This window comes from Paralichthys olivaceus, chromosome 4 (genome assembly GCF_024713975.1).
Source record: "Paralichthys olivaceus isolate ysfri-2021 chromosome 4, ASM2471397v2, whole genome shotgun sequence".
Classification (NCBI taxonomy): Eukaryota; Metazoa; Chordata; class Actinopteri; order Pleuronectiformes; family Paralichthyidae; genus Paralichthys; species Paralichthys olivaceus.
In genome coordinates, this window is record NC_091096.1 from 23,619,526 (window position 1) to 23,638,640 (window position 19,115).

Genomic DNA, 19,115 nt, shown 5'->3' on the forward strand with positions numbered 1-19,115 from the left:
TTGTGTGTCATTAAAGCAGTGCACATGTAAAAACATTACACAGAGTTGTTACAAAGAAAATCAACAGTACAATGCAATCAATGACCTAGTACTTGTCAGCTTCCCTATTCCACTTAAGCCCCAGCCCAATGGCTTTTACTGAAATTAAACATGAACACGAACATCAGGAATACAGAGTTTCATTGTTCAATGAAGTTTTAATTACTGGTGATCTATTTCAGTTGTGGATTCACACTCAACAGTGAGCTGTTACAACAGCAGGGTGGTTGGTGTATGTGTGGTTAATAAACTACAGTGCTCATAGTGACTGTGATAAAACAGCATCCAGTGCAGCACTCTGTTTTTAATCGTTTTTGAAGAACAGTGAAGCTGCCAGAGAAATAAGTAATATCAGGTTTTGTGTACACAGACAAAAAAAATTTTAAACTTCTTATTTGGTTTAGTCTTTCTTGACTAAGCATATAAGCATTATTTTAAGGATCAAGATTCCTCTTTATGGTCCCACACACAGCATGCAACCATGGGGAAATTTGACCTCTGTATTTAACCCATCTGTGTGAACCTTTATATACAGTCTATGGTGTGAACACACGGAACACATTGGGCAGCCATGGGAGCAATTGGGGGTTCGGTGCCTTGCTCAAGGGCACCTTGGCAGTGCCCAGGAGGTGAACTGGCTACCAGTCCACCTTCCATACTTTTAGTCCATGCTGGACTTCAACCGGCCACCCTCCGGTTCCCAAGCCAAGTCTCTATGGCCTGAGCTACTGCCTCCCCTTAGATGAGATTTGTTTGTATTGGTTGTCTTCCTGGTTTGAGGCATTTATGTGTGTTTGTCTCTTCTCCGCATTGTTCCTATCTTTCTATACATGTGTGCTACTGGCAGGGTGTGTCCTCTGGTTTCCTCTGATCTACTTCTGCCTCTGCCGCTCATCAGGTAACCAGCTCTTGGCCTGCATGCAGTCAGATCACTGCGCCTTAGCCAGAACATTGTATCCCCCATGGTATTCATTTTCTGACCGACTCTTGCTTGTCTTATTTTGAGTGCTTTGTCTTTTTGCACCTGTCTGCTTGTCTACTAACCCTGTCTTCTCCATCTGCCTGGATCATCCACTTATACTCACTCCTGTCACACTCAGTCAGCTCCTCAGCTACTACAAATACAGACCATTTACTACTTCCCTGGACTCTCTGGAAAATCCTGAGAACCCTTTCTAAGTCATTGTGCTCTATTGTTTGTTCACATTGTTTGCTGGAGATGAACTTTTCAGATTATTCCGACACCTAATGAATGCACAATTACTCCTGGACTCTCCCCTGGTTCGCACAAGCAGCCTCCTGAGAGGTCCTTTGAAGGAGGCGGCCCTGAAGCAGCTATAGTCTGTATATAAAGATAGACCACATGTCTCTGCACGTCCTGAACACACTTTCTCTCTCATCTTGCATTGGTGACGTCAGCGACATCGAGATCCCGCTGACATCCACCCGACCAATCGCAGACAGAAGCCATATGAAGAATTGTATTTGATGTGTTTTAAATGTTTGTCCCATGTCTCACCATAGATAGTTTATGACCTATTCCACTGTTAACCACAGGAGAGATTTTGCCTTCCCTATTGTCGTCCATCATGAACTACAGTACATACTTTCTGAGCAGCTGAAAAACATCAAAACATGTTATTTACAGCAGTAGGTATCCTACTGGATGTGTGACCTGTTAGTGTGAAAAGTGTGAAGAAGTGCATGCACGTGTGATCACAACTTGATCTGAACTACATTATTTGGGTGTGGGTGTTAAGCTTCACACTGTGGCTGCAAATACAGAAATAAACAGTTGTGCTGTGTTTTCTAATAATAATAATAATAATGGCTTGAATTTATATAGTGCCTATCACAGGACCCAAGGACGCTTTACACAAGTTTGTGAGGACAAGACAGAAGAGAAAAGAAAAAAGTAACAATACAAAACAGGACTGAATTTAGCAGCAGGGTGGAGCATTAACTGAGGCCAAAGGCTTTATATTGAAGAGGTGGTGCTTGAGGACTTTTTGAAGATTTCGACAGATTTTCTGTCTCTTGAATCCTTCCCTCCTTTTCAATTCAGTTACTCTCTGCTGCCCCTTGTGGTACGTCAGAGGTCCTCCACACTCTTTGAGTTTCTATGAGATGTATTTTTTTTTACGTCGTCTAATGTTTATTCCTACATGAAGCTAGTTTGGTATTTTAGATTGATTGTCCATTTCACAGAAATAGCCAAATGCAACCCTGAGTGTCCCATGTGACTGACACTAGGATAAACTGTGCCTGATATTAGTGAGTGTTCTGTGCTGGGAATGAGAAAGTGAATTTCTGATGTTCATTTAAGGTGTTAATGTGTAATCAATGTTTCATTAGACTTTCTGCTTGAATTCATGGAGATAAAGTTCCTTGATTAGTAATCTTGTTCTGTTAATGATTAAAAATATTAAAGCCACAAAAAACAATCTGAACGTCACACATGACTGAGATTTCCTGAAATGTCACTGAAATGTCTACTTGTAAAAACAGATAGACTTTAAATGATCATATTACAACAAGACCTCTCATGATGAGCCTTTTTTCCCTTTTGACCATATTATTTTAGTAATTGAATGATTATAATTTACTTTCATTTTTAATAATGAATGACCTCTTAATATGCAATATGGCACACATCAATAATCATTAACCAGTCAAACATTCCACAGGAGGCAGGTGGTTGGATTTGAAAAATTCAGAAACCTGAGCTGCAACACAAAGGAGGACACACAAGCTGGTCAAACCAACACTGCACTAATAAAGAGCAAAGTACAAGTCATCACCAAACTGAGACTGTGGCATTAACTGCAAATTACACAAATGAGGCCCGAGAGGATTTTTATTTTCATTAATTATGAAAGAAATTTTAATTAAAAATAAGAGAACCTTGATAATTTGTGTGTTTTATCTAGAATTAGTGTAGGTAAAAAAAAGTAAAAAAAAAAGATTCACAATTAATATGTAAAATATAATCAACTTTATTCAACAAAATATGATCATATAATAAAGTATATATGATTCTATTTAAAATGTACTTGTAGGCTACATTTGGTTTAAGTTTATTGTGGTTTTACTTTGGTTGTACTTCTTCAAACTAAAGTGAGAGACCTATCACCACTGTCTGTTCTCAAGGGTGAGCAGAAAAGAAAAGCTACAGGGGCAGCCATCGTACACACACACACACACACACACACACACACACACAATGACTTTCCATAGATGTCAACTTTATATGTTAGTAACATGTGTATTTGATAAATGAAAGTGATCCCATGAGCTCAACTGTTTTATTGGGCGATTTTCATTCCCACTCAGATCTCAGATTTTCAGTATCATCACATCATGGGGGATTTATTATTAAACTGACAATGTGTCTATGATCTGATTCAGCGTGACTGTTTTTATATCACAGGTGACCACTGATGGTGACTCAGAATAGATGACCTCACATTGAATCATTGTTCTTCTCTACATCATGTCAAGTTTGCACTTTGCAGCATCGCCACTAGAGGGCGATCTCTTCACATCATAACCAACCAGCTGGTAGTGAACCTGAACCGCCTGCAGGGGGCCCTCACATGATGCACAAATAACAAGTCTCTCACAACAAGTCATTTACACGTGTTGTATCGTGTTAAACACATGTTAAATGAATGAATTCTTACAGAATATTTTTTTTAAGCAGTGTTATAACATTGAATAGTTGGTGGGTCAGTGATCACAGGAGATTCACTCGCTCTCCAGATGAGACAGATTTGTAATTTCTTTGTAAAAACTTCTAATTAAATGAAAACCAGAGCTGGATTGAGCAACAGTGTCTGCTGCAGGATGTTACAGGCAGGTGGTGGGAGCACAGCTGGCTCGCGTGACTGAAAAAAAAGTGACATTACTGTTTGCACACAGAAAGTATGACAGTGTAAACTGTGTTTGTTGATGGAGCCGTGCCAGGAACACTGCAGTCGGTCTGTTTCCACTCTCCTGCTCTGACCTTGATCATCACAGATGAATCAGGCTGCAACATTTTCCAATTTCCCTGCAGGCCAAGATCCATATCTCTGCACCGCTGTGGAACAAGTTCAAATCCATTTTAAAACTTCATTAGTGTACTCTTTTAACTGTTTCTTTTTAAAGAACAAAACGTCTCATGACTTGCACTGACTTTACACTAACAGTTTCACTCATTAGATCTTTATCAGAAAAGTATTAAAGATGAATCAGTACTGCCACCATGCTGTACAGATTAAGACCAGAGCTGGGCTTCATTTTGACCTTGACCTTTGACCCAACAGGAGATATAAGTGGTTTACAGGATGATGCTCACTAGCTTCCACCTGTTTCCCTATACCTGTCTAAAGAAATAGTTACGGAATGTAGATATTCATCAAAAGAAATTCTTTCTACAGTGCTTGCTCATTGTAGGAACTGTTAAAGTTCTCTATAATTCTGTATCCGTCTATTGTGATGTTGCACTATACAAATAAAATATTATTGAGTTTTGCATATTATGCTGTCATATTGCTGTATATTGCATTTTTCTGGGTACCGAGGTAAAAGTAGCATTAGCTTAGTGAGTAAATGTAAGTGGCAGCGAAGCAGTAAAGGAACCAACCCTGTCAGACTTCTGAAACCCCTAAGATATTCTTTGGTAGAGCATTAATATTATTATTCATATTATTATTATTATTACTGGTGTGTTCAAATACCAGCTGTTAGTACCTGGTTGAAGAGTGGCTTATATTCTTAACTATTAACAAAGGTAAAGATGCTTGTGCTTTCACAACTTTAACCTGACCAGATGTAGCAAGTCACAATAACTACATGCAACTGTTTGGCAGAGCAGGGCATTTCATCTACATGGATGCATCCTAATTTATTTCAGTTTATCAGTGTAAAATTAGTGTCAAATCAAAGTGACTAAACATTACATGACTACATGCTCCAATGTAGCTTTCAAATAGAATAGTAGTGGAATGAAAACTAAAATATTAGCTTTCTGAGATGTAGAGATGTGGAAATATAAAATAGCACAGATTTAAAACACTTGTGCTTCAAAATTACAACTGGGAATATAATAATATAGAATAGTGTTTTAATGCTGAGGATACAATCTGATAATGGTGTATTAATATAAACTTTACCCTAACCCATGTGCTCAGTCAATTCACCACTGATGAAAGCTGCTCTGGACACTTAAGCAGCAAATAACATGAAAAGCAGAGATTTGCAGCTTATGGGATTTGACAAAGTCGTGCCCCAAGTCATCCAACCTTCAGTTTCCCACCAAAGTGAACTAGAAAATGATATTTTAACCTGACAAAAAACGCTCCTCATGATAATCTAGTGGAGAATATTTCACACAAAAACAGCCTTTACTCTTGCTGGGGGATATTCAGAGCATGTTTTAACCTAAATATGTAACACTGACCGTGCTGCCTGCAGGTAGATCCATCACTTATGTTTGTGTTTGCTCCGTCATGCTGTATATCTCTGCAATAAATCTCTTCACATAAACTTAAAAAGTCTGCATATTTATGTCGATGTCCTTGAGCCACTCTCGACTTTGTTGTCCGAACAGTCATTTCTAAATTGCTGCATAATATTACATCTGTCAGAAGAACTGTAGTGTGCATGTGATATTCGGAGTGGATGCTGGCTGCAGAAATGCTGCGGACAGCTTGAGGGTGACGGTGCGAGCTGTATAAGCTCACACATGGCTGTCATTTATTTACGCCACGTGCTGCTGCGACCCCAGACTGGAGCACGTGGATGATGCCTCCCCTGCTGTCCATTCTGCTGCAAAACATGGACTTTACAGTCAGCGCTCCTCTCTGCTGCATCCTAAACCTTATGACTCCATGAGTGTTTGCTGTTTGCACGCTGAGTGGTTCTCTATAATGCTGTAGAGATGGAGTGACTGTTGACCTAATTCCAGTGTTTCCCTCCGTCTTCCCTCAAATATTTTACGATGCGTTTCACGTAAGGTAAAGCAGCCCACGCTCCGATAAGAGGTTTGCATTTTGTTTATCCTCCTCTCTCACCAGCATCCTCTATTCTATTATTGTAGATAGAGAAGACCCTAGTGGTGAGCGCACTCATCCACAAGACTGATTTCTCTCGCCAACCACCAGACCGGTTTGAACCAGCCTGAAGCAGAAACTAGCCGTGGCTCTCGTTTCCACATCCAGGCCACCACACTAAGCACTTTTAAACCCCATCTGAGCTCATGCACTGAATTACCTAAAAGATCAGCTTCCCCTTTTATGTCTAGATTCACGACTAATGCATTTTACAGACATGTCTTACTAAACAGATCTACACCATGTAGTATTCATCTTTAAGCTGATGACACTATTTTGTAATGTGGATACTGCACATGCTGCTGTTAAATCCCTTCCTCTTTGTTTGTCTACTTTGCTAAGTTGCACTCAGTGATCATAGACTACCTCTTAATGCAAACTAAAATACTCGTGATATAGCTACTTCATCATATCTACCACGAATACTACAAACATTGAAAGAGTCACAAAGTTCAATCTGGATTGATGAGAAGAGAACTTTTAAATATCCTGTGTCTAATCTTGCGTCACCTTAAAATTCCCAGAAAATGTTTGTTGAGGGAACTTGACTCTCTGTTTAGATTATGGTGACTTTTTCTACACGCATGCTTCAGCCTGCAACCCTGAAACTGTTGAATGCTGTTTTTCACTTGAAAACTTCAATTACAATCATTGCGGGTTATATGCCGAGGTTGAATCCCCCCCTCTCTGTTGTTTACCACCTTACATGCTCAAATGATTTTTACTGAGCTCCAGTTTTTCTTATCATACACCTGGAATAAAATACTAACAAATTTAAAGCTCATCTCAATCCTTCGGGCAATTCAAGTTTATATTGTAATATAAATATAATATTGTTTATATTGTTATTATATTGTAAGTTATTTTACCTCTAGCTTTCATGTTCCTAAGGCATTTGGTTTTCTTTGTGTCTCATAATGTCTTTGTGTCTCAGCTATATTGTAAATGAGTTATCAATGTATTCCAAGGTAAACATAATGTTTGCTGTTGATTTATGTTTTGGAGACCAGATACTGGAATTTTCTGGCAGGAAGGAACTCTCAAAGTTTCCCGGCCTTTCAGTCAGTATCACTTCAGTTTAGTTAATATCTAATGATGGTAAATACGAGGTGCTTTGTATTTCATAAGTGCTGATTTCCTCTCTGTCTCAGCAGCAGTCTATCTAATTGTGTAAGTGTAAAGTGTCTGAGTCGGTCTGTCACTCCTAAGTGTTGGAATGTACTTTCATGAAATCAGACACTTCTTTAGTGTCTACTTCCAAAGTTAAGTTAAGACTAAAAAAGGTTGCTTACCACATTACACAGCCATCTTTCCTGAGTTGTCCCTGTATGTTTTCATTTGCCTCTTATTGAAACACTGGAGCAGTAACCAACATTTATGACTTTCAATCAGAAGCAGTCTAAGGCTACATTTTACACACATACTGCAGGTGTTGAAATAAATTTAAGGAGATTGAATGATATTTTGGGAAATATGTTGATTCACTTTCTTAAGTTGAGCAGCAGGTTACAGTGTAACACTTGTAAAATCATAGCAGAAAACTACCCTGTTAACACCAATTGCAAAAAGACGTAGACACAATGAATCGTATATAAAGATGGATGATATGACAGCTTTAAGGTGAAGCCAAATTGCAACAGAATAGGCCATAAACCCTGCTTTCGTTAGTAAATAGGACATGGATCAAACTGTATAAATTTAACGTCAAATTGATATAATTTTAGGTAGCACTAATCACATTAGTGTATGTTCAAATGTCAAGGATTCCGGTAAGTTTAGCTTTAATTAGTTATTTGATGCTAAACAAAGATGAGATTGACTCACGATTGGTTGGAAGAACCTTGATACTGCACCTCCACCCCTGATCGCTACTGCACAAACTCCACATGACATTATCATCGCATGACGGCAGCGCTCGATATTTTTTGCCACATTTTTGTACCATTGGATGAACTGGAGATCCAGCGCCCATCTTGATATACAGTCTATGGTGTAGACTAGCTGGTGAACATATAGTGGAGCATATAAAGATATAAAAGGGTAATATCATATCAATCACACTGACAGAAACATTATATCAAGGGAACATCGTAGCTCTACAATGACTGGATGTATAAATGAGCAACTGTTTGCTAACAAGACTGCCATATTAAGTAGCTCATGTTTAGCTCTTTTATTCACTGACATGCCACTTAACAGCAGGAATTTATTAATATCCAACAGGAAGCAGCTAGCCTGGCTGTATTCCCTGCTAGTTAAGCTATAGAGATGCTGGCTATAGCTTTATATTTAGCATACAGACATGGTATCATCTTTGCATAAAACACAAGACAGAAAGTGAATCACTATAATTTTCCGAATTATCTAGTTGTTCTTTTCAGTATTTATTTTTCATAACACCTGTATGTAAAATGCAGCTCCTGCTGTATGTTAGTGAAGCAGATGCTTTATTCAAAAACAATACATTTCAGTTGGTCTTTTTTTCATTAAAGGTCCAGTGTGTAAGATTTAGGTGAAAGGGATCTATTGGCAGAAATTTAATGTAGAATAATCCTCATGATGTTTTCACTAGGTTGTTTCATCTAAATTGTATGAATTGTAGTTTTCTTTAGCCCAGAAAAGGCCATTTATATTTAAATACCTTATATTTAAATCGAGGGGACCCTCTCTACGGAGGCCGCCATGTTTTTTACATTAGTCCAGACTGGACAAACTAAACACCTTTTGAGTTTTTATAACAACTGAAGCTACCACAGGTTCTTTTTCATGTTTGGAAGGAGAGGGTGAGGTGAGGGGTGTTCAGCTGCAACATGCAACTTCATCACTAGATATCACTAAATTCTACACACTGTACCTTTAAGTGTTACTACAAAGCAACACAAAACACACACTGGACACACAAGTACATTCAGTGTGACACTTCCTATCAAAGCTCTATTTCTCTCAGATTTGTCAGGACTGCTGCAGCAGATGCCTTGTTCATCAATTCAGACTTGCATGTCCCCCCTCCGGTCCCTCCGATATGACCTTGCCTTCCCGCCACGATGAACAATGGGCCTGCAGTTAACCGGCTCCAGCACTTTCCTTTACCTGGCGCCGGACCAAACCACATCAATGCATGTGGTCCCCTCCTGTATTGTTAACTTAATATGGGGTCAGCACATTTGGCCTTCTCACATCCGTCCCTGTGCTGTGGCACTGGAAAGGTAGTTGGCGACGGCAGGCGCCTGTGGTCATACTGGGAAGCTCCAAGTGTCAGTGTGTGAGTCAGCAGACTGAAGTACAGCCCGGCTGAGTCAATGAATCATAAATAGGAGGATATAAACTGATGATTATAGAGTGTTTCAGCTGTCCATAAAACAACTGTGTGTAAAACTAACTCAAGTAACGCAAATTACCACCTACACACCTAATTCCAGAATATCAGATGCAAAATGATAACACTTTGTCTTTTTCCAGTTTACTCAGCAGAGCATGAGACTCACCCAGTTGCTGCAGACTGTTTCTGCCTCCATAGCAGCACAGTTCATCAAATGCACTGACTCACTGCTTGTTTGTTGCTGCAGTGTTATGGTGACCCTCAACCTCCACCCACTTCTCAGTTCTTACTGTTTTCTTACTGTCATGGCAACATGGATGTCTGTATGAAATGTTGTGTAGGAACCTTTGACATGCTGGTGTCATTTTGATTCATCTTCTGGGGAACATGTCTGTTGAACAATTTCAGTCAGGACTTAAAGTTAGGGCTGTAATCCTGGAGAGGCTAGCAAGAGCTCGGTACACTTTGAGAAAATGCTACGGATACATCCCACACACTCCTATCACACCAACTATGGCCCCAAAAACCATGATCGTGCACAACTGCAACTTCTCGGCTTCAGCAGTGTACAGAATGACACGCCAGCCAATTCATGTTCGCTCACAATGAAGTGATTGGTCATGTTTGTTGCAGTCCTTATCACTGTGTTTATTACTGGCTTTGGGACAAGAAGAGGATCTCAACAAATAAGATAAAAGTGTTTCAGAAACAATTTACCAACTATACTACCATATCTATAGCTACTATATGTAAACAATGACAAACAGCTAAAGCTGCAGCAGCAGGGCTTCAACTATCCATCAACCTGGGAGGCGTAAAGAGAGACCTCAACCTTTTGTTCTGGTTGACCGTCCTCTTGACCTCCCCCTCCCCTCCAACCTGCAGACAGATGACCTTAATATGATCCACCTGATACAGTGGGGCCTGGACATGCAGGCACAGTTCAGGCTCCTGACTGAGGAGCATCACGTGGACAGATGTACAGTGGTATTGGCCTGGGGCCCCTGTAGCGCAGCCAGCCGTGAACCGAGCCGCAGCCAGATTGAGCCGGTTCAGTGTAATGGTACCTTGTGTAGCCGCGGAGTCCACGCTGGCTCAGCGCTGGGTCATTTAATCTGCATGCACAGGCTGGTCCCCGAGGGGGGGCAGATCAGGGGGAGGGAGGGAGGAGACGAGGAAAGCCAAGAGGAAACATGAACTCTGCTTTGCGTGCAAGTGTTGCCGCCTGGTCTATTGTGGCTCTGATGCTGCTCACCCCAGCAGGTTGTGAAACATGCTCCACCCTGTTTTAAAAAAAAAAAGGTGGTGACTCCTCCAAAGCCTTTGTGTAGGTTTAAGAACATTTAATCCGAGGTGGTGAAACTTTTAATCATAACTGCATTTCACGTTAGTGCACATGAGTAAGAAATGAGTGAGACATAAAAACAAAAGAAGGCTTATAGCACCTCATGCATTATGTTGAATTAAATCCATTTTATAGTGTTCCTCTGATGATTAATACTAAGAAAGTCTCATCCATGCTGTGTTTATTGCCTGCATGCTTGTAATGTCTCACCATGAACTTCAGTTCAAATGTTGTTTTCTGGGAAATTTGCCTTTTGCAAACATCATTTCAAAGTCTTATTTTCCTGGATTCATTAGTTTTATGGCCTCATCTGAACCCCCCGCCTGCACGCTGCTATTACTCAATACAATTTCTAATCATAGCTGTTTTTTATTGGGTCAGAGTTTACTTGTGTTACCGTCAAGCAACCAGACATGACACCCACGGTTAGTTCAATTTGAGCTGTGTTAATGTTCTTCATATGCCTCCTCTAACCCCGCCGCAACACTGTTACTCACAAACACTATACTGTGCTGGTGTTACACAAGGAGTCATATGCCAAACAGACATGCTGTGTGTGATTCCAGTAAGTCAGATATAAACAGGATCAAATTAACACATACTGTATGTTGTCTTACTGTAACCACAAAGATTGAATGTTACGGTCACCAAGATGGGTCATTTAATTTAACCCCCTTGTAATGTTGTACCTCCGGTGCAAAGTTTTGTCTTTCAGGAAATGTTACCTGTACTTATATCTTTCTCATATACCAACAAGTCCACATCTGTATATCACTGTTGGGTTTAAACACAGAATCTTATGATCAACTGTGAACTCAAGGGACAAAGTTTCAGCAGAACTGTGTGCCGTCTTCTGATAAAACAGTTTCTGCTTACCTCACACACTGATTAGCGGAATTTTCGGGGATATCTGGGACATGGCAGGTTACACAAGAAGAACAGCAAACAGCCGCTGAGACATTTCCACAACACAATATGTCCAAACACCCAACAACACGACACTGATCATTCAGTGTTTCTGAACTACAGAGGGCTCTGTTTGTACAAATGTTGTCCTCTTCACTTGTTTCAACAACATTCTTTGCTCAAGGCCTTCCAGTCTGAGACGGTTTTACACTATTTTATTTATAAAGCTTGTTAAATGAATGTTTCATTCCTAGAAACTCAATGTGCTTCACATGAAACCCCTGCCATACAGAAATATACAGATATAAACAGATTTATAGGTGTATAATTTAGTAACAAATACAATTATGTTATAATACATACAACAAAAGCATCACATATCCATCAACCGATTAGACATACAACATACAGTCATAAGACACAATTACACAGCAGCTGAACAGGAAACATGCATCACAAATGAACAGAGTAGATACAGAAAATCAGGCAAAGGCCCGAGAGAACTGAAATGTTCTAAGTTTGCTTTTGAAAGTTGACACTGTTGTGACAGGCCACAGGTCAACAGGCGAATTGTTCCAGAGAACAGGATTTTGATGTTTATTCTGTTATGTTCAAACGCACATGTTTGTATAAGGACGTCCGAATGTGTGTCTTGGTAAACTGGCAAAAAAGGTGTTGCAGTAACCTAACCTGGTTGAGACGAATGCATATTCCAATATTTGTGAGTCAGATTGAGATGTGAATGTTCTAAGTTTTGATATACTCTTCAGATGATAAAATGCCGTTCTGGTAATGTGATTTGTAAAGTTGAGATCTGTGTCAAAGGCAACACAAAGGTTTCTGACTTGATCAGTGTATCTAGGAGAATTAGATTTTAGATGTGAAAACATTGTTTCTGATTTTTAGGACCAACAACAATCATTCAGCTTTTGGACATCCAGCTATTAATGTCAAAAATGCAGTTTACCAGAGGAAGAGGAAGTTATAACTGTGTCTCATCAGCATATGAGTGGAAGGATATGTTTTGTTTACTTATGTAAGTGGGAGCATGTACAGAAGAACCCCAGAGGAAATTTTTGTTTCTGCTGGTTTAAAACCACCAGCTGAGACATGAAAGGCCCTGTCCTGTGAGTGAATGGGTCAATAGAATGAACTAAACTGTAATAAACTTTGAGTGATCATGAAGAATAGAAAAGTGCTGTGTGAATACAGAACGTTTACTATAGTCATAGTGTCTGGTATTCAAAATCCTTGTGAGAGAGTATTGGCTCACCGGCCGATGTTGGGTTCAGCAGATGCATATTGTAAAGTATTTGCTGCTGCGTTATGTTACCTTCCTGTGACACCACAAACTGTGAGGTTTGTAACTGAACAGAACAGTTCAGCCATAAACTAAGACAGTGAGTAGGGAAAGTCGGTCTAGATAGATAAAGATGAACATTGACTGTGTAACTTAATCAGGAGTCAAACTTGTGATAATCGTCTCGTCTCAACTTGCTGCCTCCTTCACAAACAGCTTTATCTGTGACCTGGACTCTATTTTAGGGACATTTTGGGAAAGTGATTATGGATGTCTAGAGTCTTATCATTGAGAGATGTATGAGGGAGTAAACCAAGTGTCTCGGAAGAATCCCTCCCCATGGGGAAAAATAAAACAGAACTTTGACCTCAGATAAACTTGCGTCCCTTTTGTTATGACAAAGCGAGAATGCTTGGTGTGGACAGGAGGACAGGGTCAGCGGCTCAAGGCTCCAGTTTCCGTCTCTCTGCTGAAATCTCATTGTGCATTGCTAGTCTCCTGTGCCTTTGGGAATAACTCTGGGGTCATAAATATGCCATTTCCACTATAACCAACACTTTTTTCTGTGTGGAAGTGCGGTGACATTCTTTGTCTCCAGTCATAACTGTCATTCCAGCTCGAGACAAGACAGGTATCCTCTGGCGACAGAGCTGGAAAACAAAGCTGTGAGGTTAAGATCTGGGTATTGTTTCACTTCAGACTCAGCACACAAAGTGCAGTGCCACATGCCGGGCATACCATGATGAGCTTCATTCTGCAGCAGACTTCTGGAGGAAAAAATATGCTTCCTGAACCACTTGTGGTCGCCGCTGCTTCTGACTAGCTTTTCCCATATAAGGCACCAGCCTGCGCTCACATTTGTATATGGGGACTTTTTTTTTTCAGGAAAACATGCAGTTACACCAACATGAGGTTGACACATGTTGTTTATGTGGGGAGCTGCGTCTCAAGGGGAAACACCTCACGGCCTTATCAGCTCAGATCAGCAGGCTGCATGGTCCACAGGTCAGCTCCACTTGTAAACACAACTCACTAACCCTCTCATATGACAGCCAAAATACAAGCTGAAATATTTTTAGCGCTGGTAACTGGAAAAAAAGGAAGATATGATCTTCTGCAGCAATTCTTGTAACAGCAAAAACAACTTCCAACATTATTTCTGTTCTTAAAATACCCTTGCAGACAGTTACTGGTAAATTAATATGAGTTTTTTGTGTATTCAGAGGGTGCTGTAGGTTCCAACAGGAAAAGAGCACTCACCCTCACAGTAAACACGTCTCTCTGTGAGAGAACACACTAGCAGTTGTATTTACCTTATTTCCTGCTTTGTAAACCAGTCTGCCTCGTCATCAAACTGCCTCAATAACAAGTGAACACGCAAGAATGACTCAGATGAGCCAAGATTTCATGTTTCAATGGTTACATCTGTGTTCTGCACGTATAGCAACAACACATCATACATCACACAGACACCATCATTAATGTTATATGTTTTCTTTCTCTTGATTTAAATGTAGATCAGCGGTGGATTCAATGTATACCAGGTTTCTTAAGTTAACGTAACTTTTACTTGAGTATTTCCAATGCTTTTAAGATATCATTGGTAAATTAGGTTTTAGAAATATTTTAAGGTAGAAATATAAACATATGAAATGACAGTATGACATAATGTCAGCAATTGTTTGTTGTAAATGCTCTAAAATATGTCAGCAAAATATAATAACCAGTCATAAATCCATAATATAAAAGTTAAATTTAACACTAAGAGGATGCATTATACCCAGTAGCAGAATATATTTAAAAATAAATTAAATTAATACTTCTTGTCATTGTACTGCTGCAGAAAACTAGGACTCCCGGAGATTGAGACAACTGTATACAAACATCGAATAATGAATAAAGAAAACTTCTTACACATAGACAAATACATATGACACATAGACAAATACATTGATTTAAAAGGAAAAGAGGGAAATATAAACATGTATAAAATGATTTCTCCACTCCATCAGAGAGATGCAGTGACATTTTGCTCCCTGGTTTCATCAGACCGCCGTGCGCTCTTGGAGAGCCGGGGCGCACCTTCGACGGCGCTGCGCTCCGAGAGGCGGCGCCTGTGTCTGCTCCACGACTGCTGATGTCACCGCTGGAGTGAGTCCTGTCCGGCGGGCACAGCACACCTCCTGCAGCAGCGCTATAAATACGCGCAGCTCTCAGCTCCTCTGCACTCACTCGACTCTGCCACTAAAGAACAAAGCCGCTCCGGCGAAGCAGTGCGCGCCTGACAACTCATCCTCAGCGAGTTGGAGGGGCTCACCTGGAGCAGAAAACACAAGACGACCACCGGAGAGACAAAGAGAACAAAAGATGTCGACATACGCGTCCTCTGAATGCCGCCGGGTCAGCCCGTCTGTCCACGGCAACAAGTTCGACACGGCGCACCGCAAGAAGGCCGTGGCCAACATCTTCGAGAACGTGCACCAGGACGCGCTGATGAGGCTCTTCCAGAAAACTGGCGACATGAAGGCGGAGGAGAGAGTGAGGAGCATCTTCTCCTACACCCAGGACCCGGAGCAGACGTCCCGGGCCCTGATGGCTCTGAAGCAGCGCAAGAAGGACAAGTTCCTCCAGATCGCGGGCATGGTTCGACAGCTGCTCAACCTGCGATGACGTGTGTTATAGCGGGGTGTAATCTCTGTCTACGGGCTCGTGTGTGAGCCGAATATGAAAACACTCGCAGTGCTGGGTGATATAGCACTCGTCGCCTGGAAAGGCGCGGCAGCTGCGCGGAGTGTGTGCAGCCATGCGGGCCGCCCGGAGGACTCCGTGCCTCAGCTGTGGCCTCATGGACGGAGGTGACAGCAGAGAGTCCTGCCTGGAGCGGATGGCTCGAGAGGGAGCCAGTGGGAATATGATGGGCATCCACGTCTTCCTTTTTGAGACTTGAATTCATGAATGCATTCCTGTGGATGCGTGACCGTGGAGCTGGACCGTGCACAGTTGCACATCATCGTGTTGATGCTGATGCACAGCTGCAATATGAGACTTTATAGTGCCGAAGAACCTGTCTACATGAATGCCTGTCCTGAACACATGCCTTGTCTCTCAGCTTCTCTTTGTTATATGAGCAGAACTCAATAGTGGCCACTAATGTGTTTTTGTCACTGAAGTGTTGTAGCACAATGATTTGCATTTATAATGTTCCTTTATTTGTCATTTTTAATAAATTATTGAACTCTTGTCTACAAAAAAAGCAGATCCTTTGTCCTTATTGCCCGTGTGTTATGTGGATTTGTATTGGTGGTCACACCAGGTTAGTGAACCCTGTTTATGACAGATTACTTCATATAATTGGCATCTGAGGTTTTAATTCTGGTTTCTGCAATCCTGTTTAAAATCCATAGGATACAAAATATAGGGACATCTCAGAGGTTTATCATTTGAGGATGAGTGAGGATGTTACAACATGAGGATGGAAAAAGAGAGGAAGTAAAAAGCTTCCTCAGGCATTAGAAGGAAAGAGTGACCCAGAGGTGTTTGGCTATTTGAAATGAAATTTTGGTGTAAAATTAAACTTCTGTTCTGAAAAATATGTAAGTCTGGATCCAAAATCCAGTCTTATCAATACAATAATTTCTAAATACAACTCAGCCAGCATCTGCCCTTTGTCAGCTGCGACCTCTGTGTTGTTCAGGGAAAGCCCTGCAGTTAAACAGTCGGAGTCACCATGGAAAAGGGGAACTGATGGTGTTTTCTTTGTGTGGATGGACACAGAGCAGAGCAGCGTAGGAGCTGTAGTGTTGATTCATGTGATTTCTTCTTGACAATAAATGATTAACGGTGGATTGGTGACATCACCTCAGCCTGTATTGTTCTGTATTCTGATGCAGTAGGGGGCATTTGAAGGGAGCAGGGTTACTCAGAGGAGGATGTGGTTTCCCTCGCTGTGTTGTGTGCTTCATCAGACCGGCGTGAGCCAGTTTGGCTCAGGTTGGCCTGGGAGGAGGGAGGGAGGGAGGGAGGGAGGGAGGGAGGGTAGAGTGGTGGACGACTTGCGCAGGGCGTTTGCTGGCTATTTAATCATCCCTGCTCTCTAGATAAGAGCCTGTCTAAGTAGTATTACAGGGTTTAGGGGCTTCTGATTCTTTACCTCCACGTGAAGGGTAAACAATCCCCTCCATCACTGCAACCACCACTACATTTATACCCAACACTTACATTCTGGTGGTTTTGACAGTATTTCATCAGTGGCAGGGTGTGTACACAGGCTCAGCTACACACACACACACACACACACACACACACACACACACACACACACACACACACACACACACACACACTCACGGATCACTTGAGTAAAAGCCTTCTAATCTGCTTGCTTTGATAGTCCCTCTGCCGGCTCAAACCAGTTCTCTGGGTTGTTGTTGTGCATGACGCCCTCTGACTGTAGGCGCTGCTCGCATGAAGAGATATGGGAAGCTCAAGTATCAGTCGCTCTTTAGGTGTGGAACTCCCTGGTGAATAATCACCTCACTGGTGGAAGGAGTGTTCCTTTGCTCACGCCAGAAATGAATCACCCTACATCTCAGAGGTTCACCTCTTCCAAAGATGAATTAGAAAGAGGAAAAAGAAGAAAATTATAGAATTAATATACAAAATGGAGATCAAGTAAATAAAGTAAAATTGTCTTCCTACATGTCTCAGCTAAAAACATGCTTTTTTTGGAAGATATATTCCTGAGTTTACTTGAGGTGACAAGCTATTGTTGGTCTTTTATCTCTTATTATTGTTATTATTACCATTTTGGTTTAAGTTTCTTCAGTATTTTTTATGCAGCACTTTGTATTTTAATCCTTTGCTTTCTCGTTGTGAAGCACTTTGTACCTTGTGTTGAAAAGTGTGCTATAAATAAAGTTGTTACTATATTAAAAGTCAGATTTGTCTATTTTCTTTATATACAGCTCTGTTTCAATCCAAATATTTGTTGGATTACTGATGAAAGAGATGGCTTTATGATGCAGAGTGAAGATTTACATATGAAATTTGGTTTTCATGGGTGATAAACTTTTTCTATGAATGCTAATCTTCCTGAGGTCTGAGAGGTCACAGTTCACCCATCTCTTAATTTACAGTCATGTCACAGTCGGTTAATCACACCGCCTATTTTTGCCCCTTTATCTCACAGTTGTCCCTTTTGTTTGGCTCGTGTATCTCACACCAGGGGGCTTTTTTTAGTGGTCCCCTTTCCCCTTTAAGGGGTTATCCAATTGTTAAGGAAAAGCCAGCTAAATATTCAAGGCAATTGTCTTGGCTGTCTTTGCTGTGTTGGCAGTGGTGTGCAGCTCTGGACCCGGGCCCATGCTCTCCCACCCTCTTCCTGCCTTTCATCGGCCATAGAAACGGCGAAGGCTTTGATGTCAACAGACACTGTGGCAGACAGCCTTCGAGTCTGGAGGACAGTAACTACAGAGAGAGGAAGATACAGGGCAGAGGTGTGTGTGTGTGTGTGTGTGTGTGTGTGGAGCGGGGGTACTGTAAAATTATATAAGTGAGAAAATGACAAATGGTGTGTAAAGAACTTTAGTGTTGAAAGAACATATGCATGATTGAAACTGATGTAGGAAAAGTGTTTACAATAGAATTATAATGATGCATAAGAACACAAAGAGACAAGAGACATTCATTTGATTGACATGAAAATTTAAAAAAAAAAAGATTTAGAAAAAGACACAATGACATAATAATGCTTCTAAATGAAATTCACATTTATTCACATGCCTTTTAATAATTGTATACTTTAATGCAGGGAGCCTGAAACGTGGATTAAAGAGCACAATATTTATAATTCTTCAGCTTCTTTTGTCTGATACAGAGAGAAACGGATGCAGTGTTGTTATTCCTTGTTTGGGCAGCAACAACAAGCTCTGGCCTGTTCCCGGAGAAGTTAAATATTAGTCTGCTTTAGAATCAGGCAGCGGGGGTGAGATGAAGGAAGAGGGAAGAGAAACTAGACGGTGCAACATGAGTGATTACAGTGCAGGGAGAGGCAGTCAACTCCATTCCGGTGGAAACTGGTTCAAACCGAGGTCTGTGATGAGGAACTACGCA

General features: G+C 41.0%; 1 protein-coding gene across 1 annotated transcript; it reads left to right on the forward strand.

Annotated features, from left to right (window-relative positions):
- The first annotated feature begins 12,028 nt into the window (after positions 1-12,028).
- tcima (transcriptional and immune response regulator a) lies at positions 12,029-16,257 on the forward strand. The gene has a single exon (XM_020113787.2). It carries the CDS (start codon positions 15,372-15,374, stop codon positions 15,672-15,674), a length of 303 nt encoding a protein of 100 aa, XP_019969346.1. The 5' UTR covers positions 12,029-15,371; the 3' UTR covers positions 15,675-16,257.
- Positions 16,258-19,115: the final 2,858 nt, after the last annotated feature.

Excerpts from the sequence above, each read along its gene's own strand:
- tcima (XM_020113787.2), top strand. The coding sequence starts at position 15,372 with ATGTCGACATACGCGTCCTCTGAATGCCGCCGGGTCAGCCCGTCTGTC.